Consider the following 16,648-nt stretch of genomic DNA (forward strand, 5'->3'; position numbering starts at 1 on the left):
ATCTTTGCAACTGACTTACTAGTTTTTAACATTTGTCCAAAGGCCAATTTTCTAAAGTGTTTTCTTTCATACAGCATGAGGGTCAACACCATGTTTTCAATATGGATTAATAAAAAGTTCTCTGTTTTCATTTGCAGAATCTGTAAACTTATGATTCGTTGAAACGGTTTTGAACACGGACTTTGGGCTCTGTGAAGTATTAATATTTAACAACTGTAGCGCAGTTGATTTCAAAATAATTTTTTACAAATTTATTTTAATATCATCTGAATACTTTGTTATTATTAACCGTCTAAAAAGGACCTATTTGCCAACATCACGAATAGCAAATTCGTCAATACAATTTATCGATTTTATGGAATTGAAATATCCAGAAGTTCTTCCATAGAAGTTGAAATATCCTGAAGAAGAAAATATGTTCTTTATTTATAAGTCAACAAAAGGGAGTAAATCTATAACACTCGAATTCTCTTATAAATCAAATTTCCAAGTATCAACTGGCTAGAATTAAGAATAAAATGCCGGACAAAAAATTCAAAATACAGGAATATTTTTTAATAACTAAAGTATCGTGGAAATTATTTATATTGATATATACCACCTCAGTTGAAGTTTTTATTTTCCAGTATGACATCAATGGATTTTTTTACTTTTTTGTATATGAAGTATAAGGAAAGTACAGTAATCGTCAAAAAATTCGAACTCGAGATTTTGACGAATCTCCACATTTTAGACTTTCCTAAGTTCTAAAAACACATTTTTGAAAAATGTCCGTTCGTCTGTCTGTGACAAAGATAAATAATAATAATACAAAAAATGAGTTGGAAGGATGAAAGTTAGTATGAAGGCTTAAAACCAAATTTGTAGATTTCTTTCAAATTTTAAACAAAATCCGATCAGGGGAAGTTTGTCTGTCCGGCTGTTTGAATATAAGTTAGCATGATAGCTATAAAATAAAGAGAGCTTGATAGATAAAATATAAAATACCAAATTTTGAGCGATATCAAAAAAAGGGTTGACCGTCTGTCGGTCTGTACTTTCAGAAACCTGTAAACGAGATAACTCGAAAACGCAATGACTTAAATATTTCAAATTTGGCACGTGATTTTGTAACTTTAAGTCTTCAAGCTTTATGTCAAATTTTTGTTTCAATAGGTTGGGAAGAACGCGTCTGAAAGCCAAATTCTATCTTTGGATACTTTTGACCGCATGCCAGGGATTAATCAACACAACACTCGCCAAGGATCACACGATAAATTCAGTAAAAATGCTAAATTCACGCCAAAGGTTAATATTTCGTAACTGTTGGTCGCCAACATCATGCAAGGCGTTCAATGGGATAATGTCTTTATTGGAGAATATGAGCGAAAGTTTGGTTTATTTATTATTAATATTATTATGGGGAATATTGCATAGACAAATGGAAAAGCAATGTCTTTGAACTTATCAGAACTAATAAAAGTGAGTTATTCAGATTTTACCCCGAAAACCAATTTAAAAATATGCAGAACATTAAACAAGCAATTTTTGAATCGACTTGGTTGAATTTTTTTAATAGCAAATCTTTAACCAGTTATTAATTTCATATCGATACTAAACGGCTGATCGATCAAGTATTTTCAAGATAACATGTGAAACTAATTATTTCGTCACACTTTTGTTCAGCATTTTCATGCATCGTGTGAGGTTATATATAAAAATGCAAGCTACACAGATTTCTTTAACCAGACTAAATCAATAACTGATTGCAAAGAACTGCTTTCAATGGCTTCAGGTGCGTGCAAATTGAATTTGGATTTATTGGCTTATGCCTGCTTCTTCCAACTAAAGTCGCATATTAGATGGCAATCAAATCCCAGCTGTCAGTGATGAAAAATGGCTGAAAATATAATCGAGAAGATGTAGGGGGATATCATCGATAAGATATATGGCACCGTACTGGTAGTGGGAAAGGCATATGATTAATGGGCAGACTGGAATGTAAGCTCTCGAAACCAGAACCATGTTGAGCAACTACGATTGTGGAAGTGATGACTGACTGAACAATATGTTTCTTACTCACACAGAATCATTAGCATTTTTTTTTGTAGTCTATGCTTTCCTTCTGCCTATTGTATTGTATCAAACTGTCACAATGAGAATCTAGCTCCAGGGAGGAAACTTCCAACAAATCGATTGGTCGCCACGGTCTCTAGAATCAATGCCATCTAACACGTATTATAGAATGTTATGGGAGATGTTCTCCTGGGAAACAAATAAGCTATCATTCTCACTTTCAGGGAAAAGTGGATGGATCTATCTCAATACCTCATAAATCACATGGTGGCCGACTACAATAATTTTGACAGATGCTTCACCGCGTTTCGTCCTTAATGGATCTTTTTTCTTTATTCCCCATTTTTATTAAATTCGTAACTCTCTTATTTCAATAATTAATCTATGTGTGCTGTTATCACTAAGAATTTACTACTTTCTTTCATTTGCATTTTTAACATTAACAGTAATTTTTAATATCTTACTTTAAAAAATAAACATACAGCAGATTTGATTGATGAATCTACAAAAAAAAAAATTTGGCTTATTGAACTAAGGAAAACTCTGTTTAAAATGAATACAGCGAAAAATATTGACAATTTTTAATCTAAAGATAGAAGCAAGGATTTATTTAATAATTAATAGATGGTTAATAACTAATTAGCAAGTAAATCTGATAAAAAAAAGTAATAATATTTAAAATTACTTTGTTTAAAAATAATAAATATCAAAAGAAAGTAATAAAGTAAATAAGTTTATTACAAGTAAATAATTGCAATAAACAAACAGCATATACAGCTTTGAATACAATATTATAGTTAAAATTTCGAAATACACAGCGCAACTTTTTAAAATAGAAAGTTTGTAAAATCTGTAGATTTAAAAAATTATTCGTTTTCTGTCTATGGATGCACAATTATGAATGGATTTAACAAATAAAAATAATGCAGAAAAAGTTTTTAAAAATGTAAAGTTTTAACTTTGTATTAAATAAAATAAATTCGAATTATATACAACAAAAAAAACATTTTCATAAAGTTTAGCATTTGATTTTAACAGGAAATTCAAGGGACCAAAGAAACAATCGAATCGATCCTTTTGTCCTCAATGATCGCATCTGAATAAATTTTTTTTAAGTTCTTAATTCCTTCTGCAATTTTATTTCTGGACAGTGCATTAAAACTAATAAATAAAATCTCTCGCTTAAAACTTCTTTTTTGAATACGTTGGATATGAATTGCACAGCTTATTTTGAAATTTTGATTTGTCATACGCAAAATGATGTGCTGAAATTAATCTCATGTAAACATAAGATACAACAAATTAATTTCAATTAACAATTTAATTAATCGAAATCGATCATTTCTTCAACTCCATTTTTCACTCTTATATTTAGAAAAGTGAACTTTTTGAGAAGATAATTTTCTTTGATTGTTAAAAGGAGAGAAAAAAATCCACAAATAAAATACATTTGGTTTTGGACTTCTTCAGTCCATGAGGAAACCTTAATAATGACCAGTTTTATCAGATAAAAATGTGAAAGGATTCTGTTAACACTCGGAAGCCTTAAAAGGTGAAAGTTGCAAGGTGGTAAATCGCAGGTCATCTCTTCAAGTCTGGAAGAAAATAAAATAAACAGAAAGTACCGTGTTTCTTAATTTTCTCTTCTCCCAACAAGCAATTAACTTTGTAATTCTTCGTTGTATCTTCTCATACACACGCACACAAAAACTACAATCGTAAAAAAAAAAAAAATCTACCAGGAGGATTTGATGAATTTTCACTGTTTATATATTTTTACAAATAATAAAGATAAATGTGTGTGTGTTGGCGTTCTACAGGCCAGACTGTTTGACTGAATTTTCACTGTTTGATGAATTTTCACTGTTTATATATTTTTACAAATAATAAAGATAAATGTGTGTGTGTTGGCGTTCTACAGGCCAGACTGTTTGACTGAATTTTCACTGTTTGATGAATTTTCACTGTTTGATGAATTTTCACTGTTTGATGAATTTTCACTGTTTGATGAATTTTCACTGTTTATATATTTTTACAAATAATAAAGATAAATGTGTGTGTGTTGGCGTTCTACAGGCCAGACTGTTTGACTCAGAACCGCCAAATTTCGTTCAGATATACTTTGAAAAATGGGAGTGTGCACCTACCTCTGAACTATTTTTTGAAATTTTTATTAATTAAAAAATAAACTAGATTTTCATGTTTTTTCGAAATAACTTCCAAAAATATTCCAGCACAAAAATGACTGATGACTTTTAAAGACTCTCCTCACCCCCACCCCCCAAAAATCTTCCCATTGATGCTAATTTATTTGCTGTAAAATACTTTTGTTGTTGTGAATGAAATCAAAATCATTTTCATTGTTTCATCAAATATTTGTTGAAATTTGAATTCTTTTCTCTAATTTAATTTTCTTCCTTTTGTTGAAAACTAAAGGAGGACTCTAATATCTATATATTTTACATGACGAATAAAAAAGTAAAGCTACAAAACTGCTAAATTTAGAAAATAAACGAACCGGGCGTGATAATGATATGATGTCATGGAACTGGTCTCCGTCAGAAAAATTTATATATACAATGAAAAGAAAATATGCAAGACTTTTTAAGTAACACAGTTTTAATGGCTGGCAATTTGATAGAATCATGGACGTGAAGTTTTTTCTAAATGATTTAAATGAAATTAACTATAACCAATATCTCCAGTGAAACAGCTAGTCGCTCAAAATGGCTCTCGAAATAACTCAACAGGTTCTCAACAGGCCAGACCATTTGAATTACAGTTACCAAATTTACTCATATAACCTTTGAAAGATAGCAATGCACAGCTAATAAAAATCTTTTACCACGATAACTTCCAAACATGTTATAAACTAAAAATAATTTTTGCACTCTCTAAAATTAAATATATATAATTTCAATGATACCGATATTTTTTGATGCAGAAATTTTCCTTCTATCATTTTTCAAGCAATTTTTAAAATATATTTTAAGTGCATATTAAAATAATATTTTCATTTTTGGGCCTAAAACTTCATTCTGGATTTTTTTCCCATTTTAGATTATTAAGATATGAAGAATCGGAAAAGAGAAAATAAACGATATCATCTGCAAACAGAAAAAATCTATGGAATTCCAATCAATAAAGGTCAAGCCTTTTTTTTTTTTTAACATAAAATTTTGACTGAAAATTTTCATTTATTAATAATTAATGTTTTTATACTTGTAATCACACTGAATACAGGATTTTATATAAAAAAATCTAGATAAAAAGAATAGCTGCAACTTTTCTTTTGAAAAAAAAATTAAAATATAAGAACAGAAAAATGACAACTAGCAACATACCTCTTCCTATTTCTATCAAGCAAGTGAAACTGAAAAATCCTCCGATTTCCTTAAGAAATATCATATATACATATATATTCACTGAAAAGGAAATTAATCAAGCAACAAAAAGACTCATTCGTTTATTCTTTGAGTACATAATTTCAATATTGGTGCTATTGAATTAACAGTTTCAGAAGTTATAGAACTCAAACTGCATCATATTAAAGAACCTAATCAAAATTGTAGGCTTCAAATGATTTCTAAAATGTACAGTTTTTGAAGATAAACATAAATTATTAGAAAAAGTGGAAAATGAAGTTTCATAACTTTTCCATTTCATAGATTACAAGATCTGTTCATTGGTTTTATTATTCTGAATAATAATATTCTTGTGGAAGAAAAGTTTAATTTTATAAATATTGCTAAATTATCATTTATTTATTCCATTTGCTTTAGACCAATTTTTCATCTCATCTCTCTATATCCAAAATATTAAAAAAATACGTGGAAACAAAGCTAGTACAGATTCATGTACAAATGAATAAATCAATAAATATTTCCCCTCAATCTTTTCCAATTATTTCTTTTAACAAATTGTGCACTTTTGTTTTAAAAAAATATAGCAAATTATTTTTATTTAAAAATTGGAAAGATTCATTAACGGTTTTTTGTTATGCTGCATAAATAATATAATAAAATGACAGTGAAACAAAAAAAAATTTTTAGTCTGTGTAAAAGCAGTGTATCAAATTAGAAGTCAATATCGCTCTCTGGATAAATTTATTTAATAAATAGTAACACTATAAAAGAATACACAAAATATTATGGCAAACATTCTCAATTTTGTTAACAAAATTCATTTTCAGACATTCATACCAAAAGCTGGACACAACCAGGAATCATCACACCAATATTTCAGTTTCAGAATTATTTAAAGAAAAGTGAAGAAACCAATATTAAGAAAAATTAAGGTCTGCAACATAGAATCAAAGCCAGCAAATACCATATAAATATCTTTACATAATTGATAATTATGTAAATATTTTTTAAATAACATACATTTCTGAAATTCAGGAACATTATTTACACACAATGTGCTAAGAGATAAATTATTGTATCATAAAATTGAAGTATTACAGAAATCAAACTTTATGAATTGGTTTATATTTAATTTATTTTATGTAGCATATTTAATGCTTCCCTAAAAAAATAAGCATCAACAAATACACACCAGATAAACAATTTAAGAAATCATTATTCATTTTTATATAAAATTAATTGCTTTTATGATTCCTTTTTCATATTAGACTTAATATGAAAAAGAAGGAAGAGGAAATGGGAGTGGGTGTGATTAAAGCATCTATTTCTTAAATAATTTTAAACAATTTAAAACTTTTTATCGGTAAGGAATGACAAAAATAAATTATAACAAAATGAATATATTTAAAAAGTAAAGCATTTTAGGTGATGTCAAAATGTTTTGAAAACACAATGAAAGAATTCATACTTCAAGTAAGAAAGTATTGCTAAGGTTTTTATTGTTTGGATATATAGTTTCTTTAAGTGAAACTCAAGTAATCCATATAGAATTTTTATTACAAAAAATTGTTATTATTTTTACTTTATAAAAATTTCAATAAAAAAATTTCCAAACTTAATAAAAAAAAATTGCATGACATTGTGTATCAAATAACTGAATTTCGATTACACTTGTCTCGAGTCTTTTCAATTAATGACAAATTTTTCTTATTGGAATTATTCACACTATTTTGTAGTTGCAAATTTAAAATTCTGCAATTTCAGTGGTTATTATATGATACTTTAAAGAAAAAAATGTTAATGCATATATATAAAAAATAACAGTTTTCAAATATCATGTAAATTTTTTCAGCAATAAATGTACTTATTTTATGACTATTAATATTTCATATTAAATATCATATTCAATTTCAGTTTAAATAATTAAAAAAAGTTTGTCATTCAAACAATAACTATCTTATAGCAACTTAACACTGATGGTGACAATTTTATAAATGTGTGGCATGAAATACTTAAAAAAAATCTTTGAATTTATATAAAGTAGGTGTTAATCATCATAGATCATTAGTTGAATGTTTACACATAATCCAGAGAATACCAGAATCTTAAAAACACAGCTTATCTACAATTATTAGAAGAGGCAAAGAACTTACTAAACACAGAATATATCACAATGAGCAATGTATCTCAATAAATTTTAATTACAGTATATTAAAAATTCAATGTAGCTGAGAGAATAGAAAATGTTTGCTAATAAGGTACTTGCAGATATTTATGGCCCCTAGGTTTAATCATCAAGCAAATAAGAAATATTGCCCAGATGGTTGCATTATGCATAATGGAACTTGGGTTGATCTTGATGTAATCTAAAAAAATCATCTGAATCAGGGCCCATAAATATCTACAGGTATCATTAAAAGAAGTAAATTTCAAGGGGAAATAATTCTTTTTAGGTTGCAGGCAATAAAAAAATACACAAGTATCACAAAATACTTTTTAGGATAGTTATACAACCGTAAAAAATAGTCTGTTGAAAATTTTTATTTTAAAAACACACATTTTACTTTGAGTAAAAGTATGTCCAGGTATGCTAATTTTGTTGGCCTTTGAAAATTACAAAATAAACCTGTGACAGATGCTATTACCAATCTCTGTAACAAATGATATAAAAAAATGTAATTTTCATAAACTGCTAGCACTATCTTGATAAGATTGAGAGTGCAACAGAAAAATGTTTGTACAAAAATACTTGTACTGTAATCTAACAACTCCATGTGTGTCTGTATCAATAATAAATGGGGGAGGAGGAGGAGGAGGACTAATGAGTATTAACACCATGAATAGTTTCACAATCAATATTGAGAGTCAGAATTTTATAACTACTCCCTTCTTCTACTTTCTTATTATGAATATGAGGCAATACAAGATTAACAAATGCATAGAGGAATATGAAAGCAAAATTTTTTGAAAAGTTATGATATTAAAATTTTTGCACTATGTTTTAGTCTAACAGTCTTATCTTAGTGGTGCCAGCAGTCAGTGAAAATTATAGTGTTTATATATATATTTTTTTTGTCTTAGATATAGTTAATAGCATCTTGAGAAACCTATAAATCTTTAAACAATTACGCTAGATACACACTAATTTTAGTCTTATCTCATGATCACAAAATGTATGAAAAATCAACATGGTAAGTTAATTTATTCAAAAAGCTACCAAATTAATTTTGGTAGATGCTTTAATCTTTTATCATTGATAATGAGTATTGTGAAAATACTAGATATTTTATTTTTAATGGTATTCTAATCTAGAAACTATTATTCAATGTTTATGAGAAATGTTTATTTCAAAATAGCTTCTTTTTTTTATTTAAATAAGTATGGATTATAAATATATTTTTTATAAAGATTTGAATTGCAAAAGCTAGGTACATGCAGGAAATTTGAAATTCTGCATAATATTCAAATATTTCAATAATATTCAAATTGGAAAAATTATTAAAAAAAGAATTATCAAAAACAATTTTATAATGAGTTTTATTTTCCTATATTATTACATATTTAGTAGCACCAATAATTGAAATACATTGAGATCAAATGAAATTTAAGTTTTCTCAATATCTACAAACAAAATTTAACACCTATTATTATTATTATTTTGTTTCTTTCGAGGGGGAAAAAAGAACGTTTAACAATAACTTTTTTTATAGTTTCAAACTTCAAAATTTAGAAACACAATTTTTTTCTTTATCACATATAAACTATATACACTACTTTTTAATATACAAAGCAAAGCAACAAAAAAACTCTGCATTAGAGTTTCTTTAAAAAAAATTATATAAAAGTAACTTACCATTCACACATTCTATCAAAACAGAGTGCTCTGCAAATATTTCCCAGCGAACCCAAGAGAAAAACTTGCTAAAGCAACAGTAAAAACATACCCTGGTTTGCTTCCAAAATTAAATAAATATAAGACAATTTCATATAAACTTATATTATTTACACAGATTTTTGTATATAGTGTTTACAATTTTTTTTATCAAAACAAAATGCAGTTTCAAACATCAATATTATGCACAGCGTAGTATTTAAAGGAATCTGATGCTAGTCTCTCAAAAAATATTTTTGGCTTCGGAGATGTGGATTTTCATATTCGCCATCTCCAAAGTTCATCACTATCTGTCATATTTTAACAGCAGAGGTTCTAAAATGTAGAGCAACTCAAGTAAAATCATCTACATGGATTGTAATTCCTACTTCACACTTTTTAGCATGCCTAGGAAGTTCTCGGTCACTTCCACCTAACATCCATTCACCACATCTGGAAGGACTTTTATCTTCTTGCCGTCTGAAAAAAAAAATTATATTGTTTCATACCTTTGTTATCTCAATAAAATCATCAAACAACTATGAATGAAAATGTATTTTAGTATCCAAGTTCTCAACACTAATGATTAATTATATCATTTTGGATTACAAATTGTTCAAGAATACTTTTTAAAATGTTCTTTGAGTTAATATGCTTTGATTTTTGGTTATTTTCAAATCGTTATAATAGAATTTCCAGTGTCATTTTAGATATAACTTTCTTTTCACATCTAACCTCCTATTTTTAAAATCATTTGGGTTCAGTTATCTCAGAATACTGGAATACCCAAGTTTATCTTTCAAAGGTATAAGAAAAACCACAAAGGTAAAGTACCACAATGACAGCCCTAGTTATAAAGGAAATGTATGCTTAGTACTAATGCATCTAAGTGAGAACCTGTAACGAATAACGCAAATGCCATGGATATTCAATCAGTCATTCCTAATGAATAGGAATAAGGGGAAAGAATTATCTACAGTGATTCCATGTTTAGGTACCTGCCACAGTTTCACAGGAGGGACAATTTTGGCCTTTCAGCATGTAATGCTTCAACATGCTTTTTTTTTTCTCTGAAAATTTTGACTTAAAGGATAATTACATATTGGTCAGCCAAATAAGTTTAAAAGAGAGATAAATGAAAAGTGAGAGAACCCAGTTCTCCACAAACAATAGGAGGAATTTAAAAAAAAAAAACTTCTCATGAATCCTTATAGTTTGGCAACGCTGCTTCAAATGACTTTCTTACAATAAAATAGAAAAATAATTAAAATACTAAATAAAGTAGCATTAGAAAAACTGAATAAAATATTAATCTGTAATTAGAAATGTTTCATTTATAAATCCAATCAAAGTATCAATACTCACTTAATACGTTTATTTTCAGCAGCTATTCTTAAGATTTCTTGACCTTCAATATCTTGTTGAGTTAGGAAATCGTCCTGATCATCAGGATCACTTAAACGATCCTGTTGACAAAATATGCAATTGTAAATCAAATACATAAATTAAAGGAATATCATCTCTGATTTTAGAATTTATTTCTTTTCCCTGTATGTGCAAATTTTCACTTCTCAAATAATAATAAAACAGTATTAAAGATAAATTTTATAATCCTACATCAGTTTTTTTTTTCAAATAAATTAAATTATTTTTCTCATTATTTGCTTTAAATTATTCCAATTTTTTTATTATTTTTTATTTTACCTTAATTCAAAACAAAACCTGTTTGCAACTTTATTAAAATAGTGTTGAATTATACATTTAAAAGATCACCTGAGAATTTGAAAAATTAATACTATGACCCACATAGTGAGATAAGCCATAAACATTTGTTAATTTTTTAAATATAACACTCAAGAACTACACTAAAGAAGAAGAAGGGGAAAAAAATGCCCAATTAAATAAATAAAAATAAAATAGGTTAACATACATAATTATTTTTATGACTTTAATAAATCTTCATCGACTTTATCAGTATTACAATAAATAATCATAAAAATACATACTAAATATTTAAAGACTAACATTCTAAATCTAAATATTATTTATTATTATAAAGGCTGAATCATATTATAAATTTTAATGTTTTGAAAATATATATAGTTTTTGTATTTCCCAAAGATACAAAATTCAAGCTTATTTTTAAGTACAGGAGACATAAAAAGTCAAATCTATAATGGTTGTTTAAGAACACAGGATAGCACTTATAGAAACCTTATTAAATATTTAAAGAAATTATTTTATGAGAAAATAAAGATTACCTTTACACCTAATGTATCACCATCTTTCATAAAATAAGGTGAATTCCTCAAATTTGATTTTCCTGTGCCCCATCTTTTCTTGCGAGTATTTTTCTTCTTTACCATGAAAAGAAAATTTTTTTTTAATACAATTGAAGAAATAATTTAAATTGCCAGAAATTACCTTAATAATACTAATTACTATTAAAATAAAAATAAACAAATTTCAAATTGAATTACATGTAGCTTTAGGAACTTGAACATTTTTTTTACAAAGTAAATTACATTCCAATAGAAATAATTTTAATATCAATAATATTCACAATATTTCCATTTACATAAATTATTTTGTCAGTTCGTTCATGGCAAATATAATCTATTTTGTTGATTTAACCTGCTATGCAAACTATAGAAGTATTAAATAACAGAAATAGAATCACTTCATAAAAGTCAATTAACAAAAACATAAATTAATATAATGTAAACTTTTTCAGATAATCAATTTAAGATATAAATATGGACAAACAGTACATTAAAAAACTAGTTATTAAGGAGAAATTTAGCCTGAATATGCTTGAAATAACGGAGTTTTGTTGAGTGAAAAAATACTCCAAAAATTGTGGGTAGCACTATGAACACTCATAAACACAATAAAACAAAACTTACAGAAGCAGAAGATGTCTGCATAATATCCCTACTGCTTCTACTTTTTAACAGCTAAATTATCATTTCCTCCTCATTTTAGAAGATTACTCCTTTTGCTACCAGTCTTGTTAAAATTCCCACATTTGGAAAGTTTGGTATGAAATATTTTCCCCCAAATTATTTTCTACCTTTCTGAGCTTTCTTTGTAATCCTCTTACAGCTTTAAGTGCATTATTTCTTTTTTAATCAAACATAAATTTAATGCTTTTCATGTATTTTAATCAAATAACAAGTCCTTTTTATTAATGGATCTTATTCTAGAATAGTTTGAAATATGCAACTTAAATTAAAATCAGTTCAAAACAAACAAAAATAAATAATATAAAACAATTCTAAAGACATGTAATTGAAGACATGAATTTAAATGTTTTTTTTTTTTTTTAATTTTGCGACCAGGCATTTTTTAAAAAATTTATTATTGGATGGCCCCACTGGCTTAAATTCAACATTTTAATTTAATTAAATTTATTACTAACTGATAGTCTATTTCTGCAAGTATTAAAATTGTGCAATGATAATAAGATTACGAAAACACACAAAATTTTAATACTCTAACACATTAATAGCGAAGTTCCATTTTTATAAATATAAAACAAGTTAAAAAAGTAAAAACTTACTGAGCTTGTTCCATCATCAATTATAAGCCACTGACATTTTTCAGGAAAATGTTTAGCTGCTACTATCCTACTTACAGGGCAACCCACACAGTCTGCAATAGCTTGCTTTAAAGCCTTAGGACCAGATGATTTAGAAGTTTCCCAAACCATTTCTATAGGTGCGGTATATTGTTTGATTTCAGGCAGTCTCTGACGAATATTTAACAAAATTTCTGAATGCCTGTGAAAAGAAATTTAAACTAATAAAATTTATCTAAAAATGAAATATATTTATTGCAAAGATGGTTCAACGTTCTGTTCTGAATGGTTATTATATTTCCAGAAGATTAGAAAAGCATTTTCCAGATTTTTTCCCAAATTATGCCATGAGCAAAATTGTATTTTTTAGAAATAATGACAAAAATAGTTTTTTAAAAAAAAGCACTAACCACTTTGATTTCGGACAATAATCTACAATTTCTAAATGAAATACACAATTAAAATTATATCCATTTTGTATTAAACTATTCCTATAAATTTTTTATTATTTATCTTGTAAATAAAAAAACACAAAGGAAAATGAACTTGTCACTTTGAGAACCTTCTAGAATAGAATTGTGGAATGGAATTGATTGAATTCTAAATTTCATTAATTATCTACATAGCTCCGTGAAACTGTTTAAAATGAGGCTAAATTAATGATAACTGATTTTAAGAAAGAATACAATATACGACAAGCGAGAGACTATTCATGCTTATTTAAAAATTAAGCAAAGGAGACAGAGGCTGCTAGAATTATAGGATTTTCCTAAAATTTTCATGTATTCTAAATTTTTAAAATGAAAGCTTAATACCCTTTACTGCAAGAAAATCGTTTTTAGCAATCAAATATTTTTTTGTGATCATAATCTTGATTAAAAAATTGAGTTCAAAAATATATTTAAATGAGAAAACAAAAGATTCATGAATTCATATGTTAATAAAATGTTTTTATGTTTTTAAAAGCAAGTTTTTATTTATATATTAAGGAATGTAATGTATCAAAAATGTAGATCCTCCCCCAAATATATATATATACACTGGTGGACAAAATTAAGAGATGGAAGACATTTTCCCAAATATCTCAAAAAATACTGAATATAAATAAATGAAATTTGGTATGGATATAGCTTATACCATGATAATAAAGAATGCAAAACAAAAATGAAAGTGCCATTCACTGGCAAGACCTATTGCTAATAAATCCAATGTAGTCTGAACTTAAGGATAAAAGATGACAATAAAAGTGAGGCTTGTACAGTGTGTGTTACCTCTAGTATGGTGTATAGTCACCCCTGATAGACAGACAGCATGCACAACGAGTATGCATGCTGTTAATAAGGGAGTTAAGGAGGGGTTGTGGAAGACCCTTCCATTCTTCCACCAGAGCAATTTTTAACTCTAGAATAATTCTGGGGGGAGGTTGGCGCATCACAATAGCTCCCCCAAGAGCATCTTAAGCATTTTCAATAGGATTCATGTCAGGGAATTTGGCTGGCCAATCCATTCGTTGAATGTCCTCTCTTTCCAGATACTCATCAACCATGAGAGCCCTATGTGGTCGCGCATTGTCGTCCATAAAAATGAACTCAAGGCCAACAGCGCTCCTGAAAAGACGCACATAGGGCTCTAAGACCTCCTGCCTGTACCTCTGAGCATTCATGGAACCATTGTCAAACACATGGAGCGGTGTGCGGGTATCTTGCATGATCCCTGCCCAAACCATGAGTCCTCCACCAGCATAATGGTCCATTTCGATAATGTTGCTGGGATGGTATCGGGTTCCAGGTTCCCTCCAAATCAATAACCGTCCAGAATCAGGTTGTAGACTGATTCTGGACTCATCGGTGAAGAGAACATTAGCCCATTGAAGCTGTGTCCAATTCTGATGTTGTCTGCATCATTCTGCACGCGCTCTTTTGTGGGAAGGTGTGAGTGGGATGCAAATAGCGGGCTTCCTGGCATACAGCCCTCTTTCATGGAGTCTTCTCGAAACTGTCTTCCTCGAAATTGATGTTCCTGTAGCAGCCGCGAGGTCCCTAGACAATTGAGTGGCTGTAGGCGTCCTCTGGCGCTTAGCTGAAATGAACAAATACCGGTCTTCATTGGCCGTTGTAGCCCTCGGACGACCTTGTCCTGATCGTCTGCATACTGTCCCACTAGTTTTAAATTGACTCCACAAACTGGAAATAACGCTTGGTGTTACATCCAATTCCCTAGCAACCTGAGCTTGGGACTGGCCTGCCTCAAGTATACCCACAATTCTCCACCTCATACCATCGTCTAAACGATTATGTTCACTCATTTCACCTAAAAACCAGCAAGAAACAACACGATTATTCAAAAAATGCACTTAAATCTGCAACTGTGTTGAAGAGTGGAATGAGATGAACAGCTCGATGCGGACTTTTATACCTCCTGCTGGTTTAGCAACGCCCACAAGAATACGTAAACTTATCTCAGGGCCAATAGCGCAACAGTGACTATATATGGCAATCAACTGTCCAGGTTTTGTGCGGCATTTTTAGAGAAATGTGCGAAAATGCTTTCCGTCTCTTAATTTTGTCCACCAGTGTATATATATGAAAAAATGTGCAATGCTGATAGAACCAATCCAGGAAAATTTAAATCCCATTTATAATATACTAGCTGATATATTCAGTATTACCCGGGATGAAAATACTTTTATCATTTTATTGTCTATCAGTAAAAAAAAAAAAAAAAAAAAAAAAAAAAAAAAAAAATTATTTATTAAAACCATCCTTATGCTTCAGTAATTATGATCAAAATAATAAAATATAATGTGATTAAGTAAAACTTTTTTAACTGATGGCAATTAGACATCAATGATGTTACAATTTAGGGGTAACCTACTGTCTGTCCACGACAAGAACACTGCTAGACAATCATCTATGTTTACGGCGGGCGTTATAGAAACAGGTTCCGGTAGGGACGATCCATTTTGAATGGGTGGAATCGGACAGAAGTCTGGGGGTATTCTTTTTCTTGGCGTCAGTGTGAAGCGATAAAAGAAAACCTGTTGCTCATTCGTCTTCTCGCTTTAGTCGCAGTTGCACGTATCTTTATATTCGCTTAGCTTACTTCTCTTATATTTTATTAATCTTTTCTTTGGTTATTAACTGCATTTCATTATTTAATATTTTTTTTGTCTCTTAAATTTTGATATCCTTTAAAATGCCTTTTCGTTTTAAGAAATGAGAGGCTTTAAAATCTCAAGCACGTTACTATGGCTAAATTAAGATAAAACCTTGGAAATTAATTAAATTGAAATTAGAGTTTAAAATATCATTACATATGTATATATATGTAATGATAGAGTTGAAGTATATTATAAGATAGTTAAAGTTAGAAGATATTAGAAGATAGTTAAAGAAGAATATTTTACAATTCAGTATTTAATTTTCATCGAAATTATTGAATAATTTCCTTAAATCTAAAGGTATAATTAATTCAGTTATCTCCTATCACAATCATTGTCAAGATAAAAAATTGAGAAGGAAAAACAAAAAAACGTTCTTTTAACCTTTTGCTCTTAGTGTTAAATAATAATTATGAGAAATTGTATTTATAGTTTTAAAAGAAAAAATTACTACTTTGAAATTAAAAATAGTGATTCTATTATGCTATTTGAAAATATTTAGAGATTAAAAGGATTTAATTTCTTTTCTGGAATTGAATGAATATATGCAATTGTTAAGAAGTAATTCTATTAAATTTTTATTGCGAAATATTATTCAACTATATAATGGTATGAAG

General features: G+C 28.4%; 1 protein-coding gene across 1 annotated transcript in view; it reads right to left on the reverse strand.

The window, feature by feature from the left end:
• Window positions 1-6,155: 6,155 nt before the first annotated feature.
• Window positions 6,156-16,648, reverse strand: part of LOC129980580 (ubiquitin carboxyl-terminal hydrolase 40-like) — a 70,641-nt gene continuing 60,148 nt past the window's right edge. The window contains exons 27-30 of the mRNA XM_056090957.1: window positions 12,854-13,073; window positions 11,553-11,648; window positions 10,657-10,757; window positions 6,156-9,771 (exon numbers count right to left, since the gene is read on the reverse strand). Of these exons, the coding sequence (XP_055946932.1) occupies window positions 9,645-9,771; window positions 10,657-10,757; window positions 11,553-11,648; window positions 12,854-13,073 (544 nt within the window). The 3' untranslated portion in view covers window positions 6,156-9,644. The remainder of the gene's footprint in view (window positions 9,772-10,656; window positions 10,758-11,552; window positions 11,649-12,853; window positions 13,074-16,648) is intronic.

Source organism: Argiope bruennichi, chromosome 8 (assembly GCF_947563725.1).
Source record: "Argiope bruennichi chromosome 8, qqArgBrue1.1, whole genome shotgun sequence".
Classification (NCBI taxonomy): Eukaryota; Metazoa; Arthropoda; class Arachnida; order Araneae; family Araneidae; genus Argiope; species Argiope bruennichi.